The following is a 13,035-nucleotide window of genomic DNA, read 5'->3' as shown; positions in this document are numbered from 1 at the left end:
TGCTCCCCACCACCGTTGATTGCTCTTCATGCTCCCCACCACAATTGATTGCTCTTCATGCTCCCCACCACACATGCTCCTTGTCTATTCTCTTCTACTAGACATTTAATATCTCCTTCATAGTGGTCTTTCCCACACATCACACATCTCAGCTTCTCCCATCAGCAGACACTTCTTCCATGTTCACACATTTGGCAGAAAGAACATTGTAAAAGGCCGTTTTACAGAAGCTCCAACAGTACATACAACCCAGGTACACTCGAGTAGGGAGAGATTCCACATAAAAAAATATCACTAGAAGAGACTAACTCTTCTCCTTCTTGCCATTAGCCATATGATTCAGTGTTCATCGATCACTCCTGGAATATCCTTAAATAAAGCAATAAAACATCCTCTGAGACTCCAGAAATGACTTACTAGACAGGTGTCCTCCCTAGACAGGTGCCCTCCCTCGACAGGTGTCCTCCCTAGACAGGTGTCCTCCCTAGACAGGTGTCCTCCCCCGACAGGTGTCCTCCCTCGACAGGTGTCCTCCCTCGACAAGTGCCCTCCCTCGACAAGTGTCCTCCCTCGACAGGTGTCCTCCCTAGACAGGTGTCCTCCCTCGACAGGTGTCCTCCCTAGACAGGTGTCCTCCCTCGACAGGTGTCCTCCCTCGACAGGTGTCCTCCCTCGACAGGTGTCCTCCCTAGACAGGTGTCCTCCCTCGACAGGTGTCCTCCCTCGACAGGTGTCCTCCCTAGACAGGTGTCCTCCCTCGACAGGTGTCCTCCTTAGACAGGTGCCCTACATTATATCCATCAGCTTGTTTGATGTCCAACAGACATATCTTCTGTTCCTCAGAAATAGGAAAATAAAAAACACCAGGCGATGTATATAAACCCTAGATGTATTTAAACAATGGATTGATGATTCTATGTATTGGCCATTGAGAGGCTTTGAAGCCACTGGTCGGCCATATTGCCACTCCCCACTAGGCGCAGTCTTCCATTGGAGTGAATGTAATTCTACAGTATTTCAAGTAAATATGCACTATGCAGAAATCACTCCACCATTTCCTGGTTGCTAACATTTAGAATAGTTCGCCTCATTTCAGTTTATGTGACAAAACATGCAAGTCTAGTGTAGAGAATCATTGTACCATCTAAACCCCTGTGAAATATATTAGCCATAACCAAAAAATATATATTTTCAGCAGTTTGAAGCTGGTGTGCAAAACCTAAAGTAAAGGACACAAAAACGAAAACACTTACGGGAAGCATAGAAATAGCACACATCTACTGATTCTTAGACTTGCTTTCAATGAGAATGACAGATCTATAGCACACATTTCTATGTGAATTGGGTGGGGTATTCCAAAAACGTTCATATTGCAGCTTTAAATGTTTCAAGGACAAAATTACATGTATTTAAGTATTTGGGAACAATAACATTAGTAATCTAAAACAATTATACTTTAAGGAAAAATGTTTTTATATATGTTATGTTTCGCTAACATAATATAATTTAAAAGTATGCATTAAGGTGTTTGTAATATAATAAATGTGTCAAAAAAACGAATGTAGAATATTTAGCTAGCAACCTCCATGGGAATTCGCTATTAATTGTGCTAATTTTGTTAGCATTCTGATAATAGAAGCCCAATGGGCTTTTTAGCGTTTTTTGGAGCACCCTTTCTATAGCTTCCAAAATATGTTTTACAACGGTGGGGGAGTGTCAAGATGGAGGCACGGTGACTTCAACACAGCGCCCCCTATCAGTCACCTAGTTTATATACGAACCATTGAGCAGGACTCAGGTGAAGTTTAAACTCAGTTGGTAGTTTAGGGTAATTTCCGGTTCCAAATTGTCTCGTGCATTAAACGTTGTTTACTATGTATTGACGTGGGAAAATAACAGATTTTTTTGTGTATGATTGGTGAAATGTGAGACAGTCTTCTGTACAAATTGTTATGCCCAGAACATTAATCCCGGAACAAATATTTTTTGCACTTGCATCAGCACGACTGAATAATGGCGTTGCACACGTTTACAACGTGACCTTTCGACATTTTTTTTCGATGAGCACGGATGTAAAATTGAATTCAGACTGACACAAATGTAAGACATTCAATGGAATATTACCACAATTATATGATCCATTCTGTCCTTGTTGAGAGTGGACCTTAATTGCAGTTTGTGTGATTTTTTCTCTTCTCGTGATTATGGAATATAAACACAGTCGCTTTCTATCTTGTCTGCACGTCAAACGGTATTTCCTCCTCTCCTAATGGACAGTTCTGGAACTTTAAATATAACGACGTGAGTGTCAACATCTTGACTCCATATGCATGTATCATCAAACCATTGAAATTATGAGGTTTCTCACCCCACCGCTTTTGAACGAGCTGCGGCGGCGTCTCTCGCTGGTATCCACTGTCGCAAATAAACAGCTACCACTCACCTGCCTTCTCCCACCCCACCACTCTGCACCCCTAAGCCGGCCTCTCTATACTGGGGCCACACTAAGAAAAGATGTACCCCTCCCTCAGTCTAAAGAAGATCAGACTGAAGAGAAACTGGACCTGGACATATGGAAATCTGTGATGAGGTTTCAGGTCCCAGCGGTGGAGGAGGACAAACAGGGAGGTGAGGAGGGAGGTGGTGGTGCTGCTCCTTCAGGACCAGGTGGAGGTGTAGCAGGGCAGGAGGAGGTCTCCCCACTGGAGGCCACCAGAGAGCTGGTAGTGATGTGGCGTCAGGCTGGGAAGCTGGTGCCAGAGACCATGACTGACGAGGAGCTGGGGATCCTGGCCGAGTTCCAAACCAAGTCCTCCAAGAAGAAGTACCTGAAATACCTGGCCATCAAGGAGAGCCACAAGAACAACCACAAGCAGAAACAGGAGAAGAAGAAGGCAGAGAGGAGCGAGAGGTTCCTGGAGGACGATAGGATCAGGCCTGGCGGTGTGAGAGGAGAGGAGGGGGAACTGAGGAACACTTTCCTTCTCCAGTTCTGGGGTCGTTCCCTGGACAAGCTGCTGGGGTGGAGGTCGGCCCAGGCCGTGGTGTTCGGCCAGCCGCTGGTGTTCGATATGTCCTACGAACAGCAGATGACGCGTCGGGAGGTGGAGAACACTGTGTCCCAGCTGATGGAGGTGGAGGGGTGGAACCGCCGAGCCCCGGACCCCTTCCACCTACACTTCTGTAACTTGCAGCCGGACGGGGGTTACCACAGGGAGCTGGTTAAACGGTACGGCGCCGAGGCCTGGGAGCGCCTCCTCATCACCTCCACAGAGCAACGTCACGTGGACCTGTTCCCCCGGGACGACCTGGTCTACCTGACGGCGGACTCCCCCAACGTCCTCCGTACCTTCGACAACTCTAAGGTCTACGTCGTGGGCTCCATGGTGGACCGCTCCATCCAATCAGGGCTCTCCCTGGCCAACGCCAAGCGTCTGAAGCTGAATACGGCCCGTCTGCCGCTTGATGACTTCCTCCAATGGGAGACGGGGGCCAAGAACCTGACCCTGGATCAGATGATACGCATCTTGCTGACACTGAAGGAGAGTGGGAGGTGGGAGGAGGCGCTGGAGCACGTACCCAAGAGGAAACATGATGGATTCTACCAGGAGAAACACCAGCGGGACAGAGACAGAGGCTCAGATAAGGACGGGAGGTTTAGTGGCAGAACCAGAGGAGACACAGGGTTCAGGGCTGGGGACAGAGACTGTGATAGAACATTCAGAAGTGGGGACAGAGAAAGGGCATTTAGTAGAAGAGACAGTGTATTGAAGAGTGGGGACAGTGATAGAGCAGTCAGGACTGGAGACAGAGGAGACAGTGACAGAGCAGTCAGGACTGGAGACAGTGACAGAGCAGTCAGGACTGGAGACAGAGGAGACAGTGACAGAGCAGTCAGGACCGGAGACAGAGATGGTATGGAGGAGTGGAGACAGAAACAGATGAATGGTGTGGTCAGAGAGAGAGGATCCACTAGCAGACATAAGGACAGTGTATTCAATAGCAGAGACAGGGTAGCAGTCAGTAAGGAAGCAGTACCTACAGGGGATGCAGAGAACAGACAGAACACACAGACCACCACCAGGGTACGGACATCACTAAAAACCAAGATGGAGGATCGGAACAGTACAGCCAAGAGCGGGAAGAAATTGCGGGAGGAAGAGTAGCCTTATTGGGCCAAATATTCGGAGACATTTCTCCCCTGAATGTTCTTCATTTTCACCCTGTTGTGTTAATGGATTCAGAGATGACCTGATGAAAAGCACTTCTAAATGCCTTGAACACTTGACAGGTGTGGCACATCAAGACGCTGATTAAAACAGCATTGGTCGTTACACAGGTGCACCTTGTGCTGGGGTACAATAAAAGGCCAGTTCGGCAACAGCTCCAGGCGGACCATGAACAGAAACATTTTGAACTCAGTGACTGTTGATTGTTTGGAATCTTTGGCGTATTTGCTACTTTGTGTCAATGTACACCGAGGGGAAAAAAATATATAAACGCAACATGTGAAGTCCCATATTTTTTGAGCTGAAATAAAAGATCCAGAACATTTTCCACAAAAAGCTTATTTCTCTCTAAACATTTTGCACGCATCTGTTTTACATCCCTGTTCATTTCTTATTTGTCAATATGATCCATCCACTTGACAGGTGTGGCATATCAATATGCTGATTAAACAGCATTGGTCATTACACAGGTGCACCTTGTGCTGGGGTACAATAAAATACCACTTTGGCAAAAGCTCCAGGTGTACATTCCTGCAGTCAGTATGCCAATTGCAACGCTCCCTCAAAACTTGAGACATCTGTGGCATTGTGTTGTGTGACAAAACCACACATTTGAAAGTGGCCTGAGGGAGTGTGCAGTTGGCATGCTGACTGCAGGAATGTCCACCAGAGCTGTTGCCAGAGATTTTAATGTTAATTTCTCCAGCATAAACTGCCTCCAACATCGCTCCCTCCGTGCGTCTAACCGGCCTCACAACCACAGACCAGGTGTAACCACGCCAGTCCAGGACCTCCTCATCCGGCTTCTTCACTTGCGAGGGGGGGGGGGGGGAGCTCTTTCTGATTGGGTGGGTCTGGCTCCCCAGTGGGTGGGTCTGGCTCCCCGGTGAGTGGGTCTGGCTCCCCAGTGGGTGGGTCTGGCTCCCCGGTGGGTGGGTCTGGCTCCCCGGTGGGTGGGTCTGGCTCCCCGGTGGGTGGGTCAGGCTCCCCGGTGAGTGGGTCTGGCTCCCCAGTGAGTGGGTCAGGCTCCCCAGTGAGTGGGTCTGGCTCCCCAGTGAGTGGGTCAGGCTCCCCAGTGAGTGGGTCTGGCTTGCGGACCTGTCCAGTAATGTGAAATCCATAGATTAGGGCCCTAATGAATTGATTTCAATTGATTGATTTCCTTATAAACTGTAACTCAGTAAAATCTTTGTAATTGTTTGCATTTATATATTTTTGTTCAGTATATTTAACCACAAAATGTTCATGTCATTATATTGTCTAGCTGAACTACAGTTTTAAATTAAAAATCATTTACTCCAGTTTAACTTCCATTCCTCCTGTATGCGTTATGAGTTGGACAGATTCTCACTAAACACTCTGACATGAAGGAATTTAGAAAAATCTTTACAAAGTGAAAATGGTCAACAACAACAACAACAACAACCGTGAACCCCCCCCAAAAAAACATTCTTATTTATACTTTCATCTACTTTCGTTTTCTTAAAAGTGAAATGTTTTCATTTGCTTCATCGGGGAGATACAGTGCCTTCAGAAAGTACAGTAGTCATAACCTTTGACCCTGAAATCAAAATGGATTCAATTTTTATATATATTTTTTTATCTCACCCATCTACACACAATACTCCATAATGACAAAGTGAAAATGTGTTTAGAAATTTTAGCAAACGTGTTGAAAAAAGAAATGAGAAAGAAATATCTCATGTATTCACACCTTAAACACAAGATCAAATCTACACTAGAGTTGCGACCAAGACAGTGGATGTTCCTGACTAGATAGTTTAGACTTAAATCTACTTGAACATCTATGGAAAGACCAAAAAAAAATATGGCTGCCTAGCAATGATCAACAACCAATTTGCCAGAGCGTGAATAATTCTCACCCATCTATACACAATACCCCATAAGGACAAAGTGAAAACCTTAATGGTCAATACTTTGTATAAGCACCTTTGGCAGCGATTAAAGCTGCTATGCTTTCTGGGTAAATCTCTTAAGCGCTTTCCACACCTGGATTGTGCAACATTTGCCCATTTATTATTTTCAATCTTCTTCAAGCTCTGTCAAATTGGTTGTTGATCATTGCTACTCAACTATTTTCAGGTCTTGACATAGATTGTGAAGTAGATTTAGGTCAGCAGTAACTCGTCCACTCAGGAACATTCACTGTCTTCTTGTTAAGTAACTCCAGTGTAGATTTTGGCCTTGTGTTTTAGGTTTGTTGTCCTGATGAAAGGTGAATTCATCTCCCAGTGTCTGGTGGAAAGCAGACTGAACCAGGTTTTTCCTCTAGGATTCTTCCTGTGTTTAGCTCCAGTCTGTTTATTTTTTTTATCCTGAAAAACTCCCTAGTCCTTAACGATGACAAGCATACCCATAACCTGATGCAGCCACCACTATGATTGAACATATGGAGAGTGGTACTCAGTAATGTGTTGTATTGGATTTCCCTAAACGTAACACTTTGTATTCAGGACAAAAAGTTCATTTCTTTGCCACATTTTTTTGCAGTATTACTTTAGTGCCTCGTTGCAAACAGGAAGCATGTGTTGGAATATTTGTTATTCTGTACAGGCTTCCTTCTTTTCACTCTGTCATTTAGGTTAGTATTGTAGAGTAACTACCATGTTGTTGATCCATCCACGGTTGTCTCCTTTCACAGCCATTAAACTCTGTAACTGTTTTAAAGTCACCATTGGCCTCATGGTGAAATCCCTGAACGGTTTCCTTCCTCTCCGGCAACTGAGTTAGGAAGGACGCCTGTATCTCTGTAGTGACTGGGTGTATTGATCCACCATCCAAAGTGTAATGAATAACTTCACCATGCTCAACGGGATATTCCAATTTTCACACATCTACCAATAGATGACCTTCTTTGCGAGACATTGGAAAACCTCCCTTGTCTTTGTGGTTGAATCTGTGTTTGAAATTCACTGCTCGACTGAGGAACCTTCCGATAATACTGAGATGAGGAAGTCATTAGAAAATCATGTTAAACACTATTATTGCACACAGCGAGAGTCCATGCAACTAATGTGACTTGTTAAGCACATTCTCACTCCTGAACTTATTTAAGCCATAACGAGAGGGGTTGAATACTCGATACAGTAACCGAACGGTTGCTGGATCGAATCCCCGAGCTGACAAGGTAAAAAATCTGCCGTTCTGCCCCCTGAACAAGGCAGTTAACTGACTGACACGTGTTGTATAATTTTGACCATATTATTTTTGGGAAGCCCAATTGATTCCAAGATGGAATACTTTCAGATTCTCCGAACTCACTTCCTTGTTTAAATCACTTGCTCTGCTCACGTTCTGAAGCCCACAATGTCGTGGGAGGTTCTAAGAGTTATGAGACGGTGACGGTCTGAGAGATCAGCCAATTAAAATCAGCGGTTGTTTCGTCAGCTTCTGCCGTGCTTCCAGTCAAGTCCCGCTCTGAGGCCGCTGTGAAACCAGACGGTTCGACGGAGGGAGAGCCGACTGGTGTTCCTCACAGCGGCCAGCGCTGACCTGTCCAGGTTAAAGGTCACGACCCCTGCCCTCTGACCCCTAGAGGACCAGGATGTCTCCGCTGCAGCGCTCGCAGCAGTTGAAGGTGATGTTCTCATAGCGAGTGTAAGGGTGGAACCGGCCGATGCTCTTCTTATTGGTCAGGAAGGCCGAGGGGGAGGTGATAGAGAGGGGGGAGGGCTCTTCCTCGTTGTCTGAACAGGAAATAGGGTCCAGGATCTTCAACACCTGAGAAGGGAAGGAGGAGAGAAAGGCAGAAAGAGTGAGCGGGTTGTTTCTGGATAGAGGCCAGTGTGAGAGTCCTGCTGGGGGAGTCCCCACTCCGCTTCCTACCTTCTCAGCCATCTTCTCAGCAGGCGTGTGTGAGGTGTTAGGGAGCTCTGAGACCTGTCTTCCTTTTCCCAGCCCGGCTCCACTGCTGCTCCCTACTGGCCCAACCTTCCCCAGCAGGCGGGAGTTGATGGCGTCCGCCAGCTTGTGATTGGCTAGGGCTAGTTCTCCCGTGCTGAGTGGCTGGCCACTGGGGTAGTAGGTCTGCTGTCGACCCCACTGGAGAGAGACCAGCAGCTGCTCCAGAGACCTGGGAGAGAGACACACAAACACATCATCTGTATCGCCGGTACTGTGGTGGGTATCTCAGTAACTTTATGTTCCTATGTGAGTTTTACCACTAGTGTGTTGTATAGAAGTCCTACTGTACCTGTGGGTTAGCATCATGTCTGTGTGTTGTATAGAAGTCCGAACTGTACCTGTGGGTTAGCATCATGTCTGTGTGTTGTATAGAAGTCCTACTGTACCTGTGGGTTAGCATCATGTCTGTGTGTTGTACCTGTGGGTTAGCATCATGTCTGTGGGTTGGCATCATGTCTGTGGGTTAGCATCATGTCTGTGGGTTAGCATCATGTCTGTGGGTTAGCGTCATGTCTGTGTGTTGTACCTGTGGGTTAGCGTCATGTCTGTGTGTTGTACCTGTGGGTTAGCATCATGCCTGTGTGTTGTACCTGTGGGTTAGCATCATGTCTGTGTGTTGTACCTGTGGGTTAGCGTCATGTCTGTGTGTTGTACCTGTGGGTTAGCGTCATGTCTGTGTGTTGTACCTGTGGGTTAGCGTCATGTCTGTGTGTTGTCCCTGTGGGTTAGCGTCATGTCTGTGTGTTGTACCTGTGGGTTAGCGTCATGTCTGTGTGTTGTACCTGTGGGTTAGCATCATGTCTGTGTGGTGTACCTGTGGGTTAGCGTCATGTCTGTGTGTTGTACCTGTGGGTTAGCATCATGTCTGTGTGTTGTACCTGTGGGTTAGCATCATGTCTGTGTGTTGTACCTGTGGGTTAGCATCATGTCTGTGTGTTGTACCTGTGGGTTAGCATCATGTCTGTGTGTTGTACCTGTGGGTTAGCATCATGTCTGTGTGTTGTACCTGTGGGTTAGCATCATGTCTGTGTGTTGTACCTGTGGGTTAGCATCATGTCTGTGTGTTGTACCTGTGGGTTAGCATCATGTCTGTGTGTTGTACCTGTGGGTTAGCATCATGTCTGTGTGTTGTACCTGTGGGTTAGCATCATGTCTGTGTGTTGTACCTGTGGGTTAGCATCATGTCTGTGTGTTGTACCTGTGGGTTAGCATCATGTCTGTGTGTTGTACCTGTGGGTTAGCATCATGTCTGTGTGTTGTACCTGTGGGTTAGCATCATGTCTGTGTGTTGTACCTGTGGGTTAGCATCATGTCTGTAAAGAACTCGTCTCTCTCACTCAGCAGGTCTGTGATGGCGCTCTGAGCCTCTCTGGTCTGGTGCTGGAGAGAAACCCTGGCATTGGTCAGCTCCTCCGCCATCACTCTTGAAGAGATACCACACACACACACACAACAGTCAGTCGATACACACCGACACACACACACACTCCTTCCCTCCGTCACCGCCTCACCCCTACCTGGACGCCAGGAACTTGCTCCTCCAGACATCACTCTTGAAGAGATACCACACACACACACACAACAGTCAGTCGATACACACCGGCACACACACACACACTCCTTCCCTCCGTCACCGCCTCACCCCTACCTGGACGCCAGGAACTTGCTCCTCCAGACATCACTCTTGAAGAGATACCACACACACACACACAACAGTCAGTCGATACACACCGACACACACACTCCTTCCCTCCCTCCGTCACCGCCTCACCCCTACCTGGACGCCAGGAACTTGCTCCTCCAGACATCACATTGTATAGACATACGTTCCAGCTGTTCTGCTGTGGAGGCCCGGCTGCGACCCAAAGCCTTGTTCTCTAAGATCAGCTGGTTCTTCTCTCTGGCCAGACGCTCAAAATGGTACTGCAGGTCATCACCTACAGAGGCTACCAGCAGCTTCTTCAACTCTCTGTTCACCTATAGGACAATACAGAGCTGAGTCGGTTCAAATATGGACCAGAGTGGTACTGCAGGTCATCACCTACAGAGGCTACCAGCAGCTTCTTCAACTCTCTGTTCACCTATAGGACAATACAGAGCTGGTGTCGGTTCAAATATGGACCAGAGTGGTACTGCAGGTCATCACCTACAGAGGCTACCAGCAGCTTCTTCAACTCTCTGTTCACCTATAGGACAATACAGAGCTGGTGTCGGTTCAAATATGGACCAGAGTACTGTATTTCATGTGCCAACAGATTCTGAAAACACAAGTACTATCCTTATCGGGACAAAGGCAAGTGCTGAAAACTCAGGATCCAGATGAACTCCTACAGTCACTGAACAAAACTCAGGATCCAGATGAACTCCTACAATCACTGAACAAAACTCAGGATCCAGATTAACTCCTAGTCACTGAACAAAACTCAGGATCCAGATTAACTCCTAGTCACTGAACAAAACTCAGGATCCAGATTAACTCCTACAGTCACTGAACAAAACTCAGGATCCAGATTAACTCCTACAATCACTGAACAAAACTCAGGATCCAGATTAACTCCTAGTCACTGAACAAAACTCAGGATCCAGATTAACTCCTAGTCACTGAACAAAACTCAGGATCCAGATTAACTCCTACAGTCACTGAACAAAACTCAGGATCCAGATTAACTCCTACAGTCACTGAACAAAACTCAGGATCCAGATTAACTCCTACAGTCACTGAACAAAACTCAGGATCCAGATTAACTCCTAGTCACTGAACAAAACTCAGGATCCAGATTAACTCCTACAGTCGCTGAACAATTCCAAATAATGTGTTTCATAGTGTTTAAGAACCATGCAGCTGTTTTTAAAAAAAATCTCTCAATATCAAATTATTTCTGGGGAACAATTTAAGGTCCTCACCGTGATCGTCTTCAATTCAAAAATGATTTTATAAAAAGAAACAGAAATAGCTTCTTAGCTAAGAGTAATTTCCCAAGCAAGAATTTAGTTAGGATTGTCTGGGAGTGGCCTGAGTGGTGAAGGGAAAGCTGAAAACTAGCTGCTATTGGCAGAGAGGTTTGGAACTCTTTCTTATTGGTCTATTAAATTACTAGTCTGTCACCAGGCAGGCCAAACCTCCACCCCACCAAAACAGGCTGACATTTCAGGAAGTCTTTTCCAACAGCTCTTACACTAAAAGGGACTTATCATAATTTTCACAGTAGGTCTCCACACTCAGTGTGGAAATATATATAAAACCCAGTAATTTGAGGTTTTTGATGGCACTGGGCCTTTACGTTAACTCATTTGCCCACCTCAGTCTGCACATGGAGCTGGTTGAGGAGCCCCTCCTTGTCCTGCAGCAGTCTTCTCTCTGAGTTCTGCAGCTTCTCCATGGCTCCTCTCAGGTCCTCCAGAGGAGGGGAGGGGGGCCGCTCCTCCATCTGCTGCCCAGCCCAGGCCTCCCCTTTCTCCTCAGCCGGACCCACATGACCCCCACTCCGGCTGATGGCGGCACGGGGAACAACGATCCTCACCGCCTCCACCACCATGCAGGCCTCCCGGGGAACCTTCCCCAGGTGAAGCACCCCGGGGGGCTGGGGGGCAGACGGGGTGGCTCTGGGACTGGCTCTGGGGCTCTGCTGGGGGGTGGAGTGGGGGCTGTGCTGGAGGCTGGCGGGGGCAGGGTGCGTCTTCTTGGGGCTTTGTTTGGGACTAGCTACCTTAAGTAGTGGCACCGAAGACAGAGGCGTATCCACGGCACCGATCTCCTTAACGACTGGGGGCTTGTCTGTCTCCATGCCGTCGCCGGGGCCCCTGACTGGACGGACGGAACCTGGCAAACATTCTGGAATGTTATCTCTCTTTCAATGTATTGGCTGGAGGAGTTATCAGGTCTCAACATCGCTGTGTGTGATTGGCTGAGAGGATGCAGGGGGAGGATGTAAACAACAGTGGAATGATAGGGGGTGATAATGACTTACCTCTGTCTGCTACTGCAGCGGTAGACATGATGGTAGAGGAAGTCTTCACAACAGTCCAGTCGAATGGCAGAGGGACAGGGCGGTGGATGACTTCCAGGATGGCAGTTTAGATCTCTCTCCCGAAGACAGACAGACAAATGTTGATTCTGAGTTTACCACCCTGTTAGACATGTTAAATAAATAAAATAAGAACGTAGCAAGAGAATCTCGCACAGCTCCTGTAACTAGCTAATGAACTTTTTTCTGCCTTCAATTCTTTATTTTTTAATATGTTTTGAATTGGTAAAATGAAGAGTCAAAACAGCTGCCCTTTCCAACTAGTTGTTTACTTGGCTAGTTCAGTCTCTGGCTGAGCTCCAAGGATAAAATAACTCACCTGTTATCTGTGGAGGAGCTTTAACAGCAGTGTCAGCACATGATCAACACCCAGCCGGTTAGATAAGGATATAAGAGAACGGAGTTCAGCTTTCCTCAACTAACAGAAACTAACAATAAAGCAAACCGAGTAGGAAACAACAAACCATGCCCTGGACATAAACGTGTAAACATTGTTAACTAACATTAGCAGTGTAAAATTAGTGTAACGTAGAGAGATATCAAAACGGTATCAGAATAAACATGCACATACTGTTGTTTACCCGATTAAAAATATTTCCTCTGTTAAATCCTGGTCGCCATCTTGTTTGTGTTCTCACCGACCGGACACTGTTGGCTTGGCGGACGTGGAGGGGTGTCCGACAGGAAACAGACTCTGAATCAGCTTGGACGATTTCTCATCCATAGTGGGGACAGTAAACAGATATCCCAAATCTGATTCACGATCAGTAAACGGAAGTTGAGACGACAGCGTTACAAAATGACCAAACCGCGGAATAATAATAATAATAACCGGAACTATTATCCGCAGTACTGTG

General features: G+C 46.9%; 2 protein-coding genes across 5 annotated transcripts; one reads left to right on the top strand and one right to left on the bottom strand.

Annotated features, from left to right (window-relative positions):
* Window positions 1-2,056: 2,056 nt before the first annotated feature.
* Window positions 2,057-5,025, top strand: LOC139372974 (tRNA methyltransferase 10 homolog C-like). Its single transcript, XM_071112880.1, has 2 exons — window positions 2,057-4,750; window positions 4,887-5,025. Exon 1 carries the CDS (start codon window positions 2,331-2,333, stop codon window positions 4,164-4,166), a length of 1,836 nt encoding a protein of 611 aa, XP_070968981.1. The 5' UTR covers window positions 2,057-2,330; the 3' UTR covers window positions 4,167-4,750; window positions 4,887-5,025.
* A 2,398-nt stretch (window positions 5,026-7,423) lies between these two features.
* On the bottom strand, window positions 7,424-12,961 carry LOC139372972 (golgin-45-like). 4 transcript variants are annotated; one of them, XM_071112878.1, is made up of 8 exons: window positions 12,750-12,961; window positions 12,498-12,515; window positions 12,122-12,281; window positions 11,453-11,973; window positions 9,931-10,130; window positions 9,448-9,576; window positions 8,076-8,322; window positions 7,438-7,970 (listed from the first exon to the last, which is right to left on the bottom strand). In XM_071112878.1, the coding sequence occupies exons 3-8, from the start codon at window positions 12,147-12,149 to the stop codon at window positions 7,782-7,784; spliced, it is 1,314 nt and encodes a 437-aa protein (XP_070968979.1). In that variant the 5' UTR covers window positions 12,150-12,281; window positions 12,498-12,515; window positions 12,750-12,961; the 3' UTR covers window positions 7,438-7,781. The 4 variants fall into 4 exon arrangements, with proteins under 4 accessions (XP_070968978.1, XP_070968979.1, XP_070968977.1 ...); XM_071112877.1 differs by lacking the exon at window positions 12,498-12,515 and having other exon boundaries at window positions 7,424-7,970; window positions 12,760-12,828; XM_071112876.1 differs by having other exon boundaries at window positions 12,498-12,827.
* Window positions 12,962-13,035: the final 74 nt, after the last annotated feature.

The sequence above is a fragment of the Oncorhynchus clarkii genome, chromosome 18 (assembly GCF_045791955.1).
Source record: "Oncorhynchus clarkii lewisi isolate Uvic-CL-2024 chromosome 18, UVic_Ocla_1.0, whole genome shotgun sequence".
NCBI lineage: Eukaryota > Metazoa > Chordata > Actinopteri > Salmoniformes > Salmonidae > Oncorhynchus > Oncorhynchus clarkii.
Note: the sequence above shows the minus strand (reverse complement) of the source record. Positions and strands in the feature narration are given on the sequence as shown.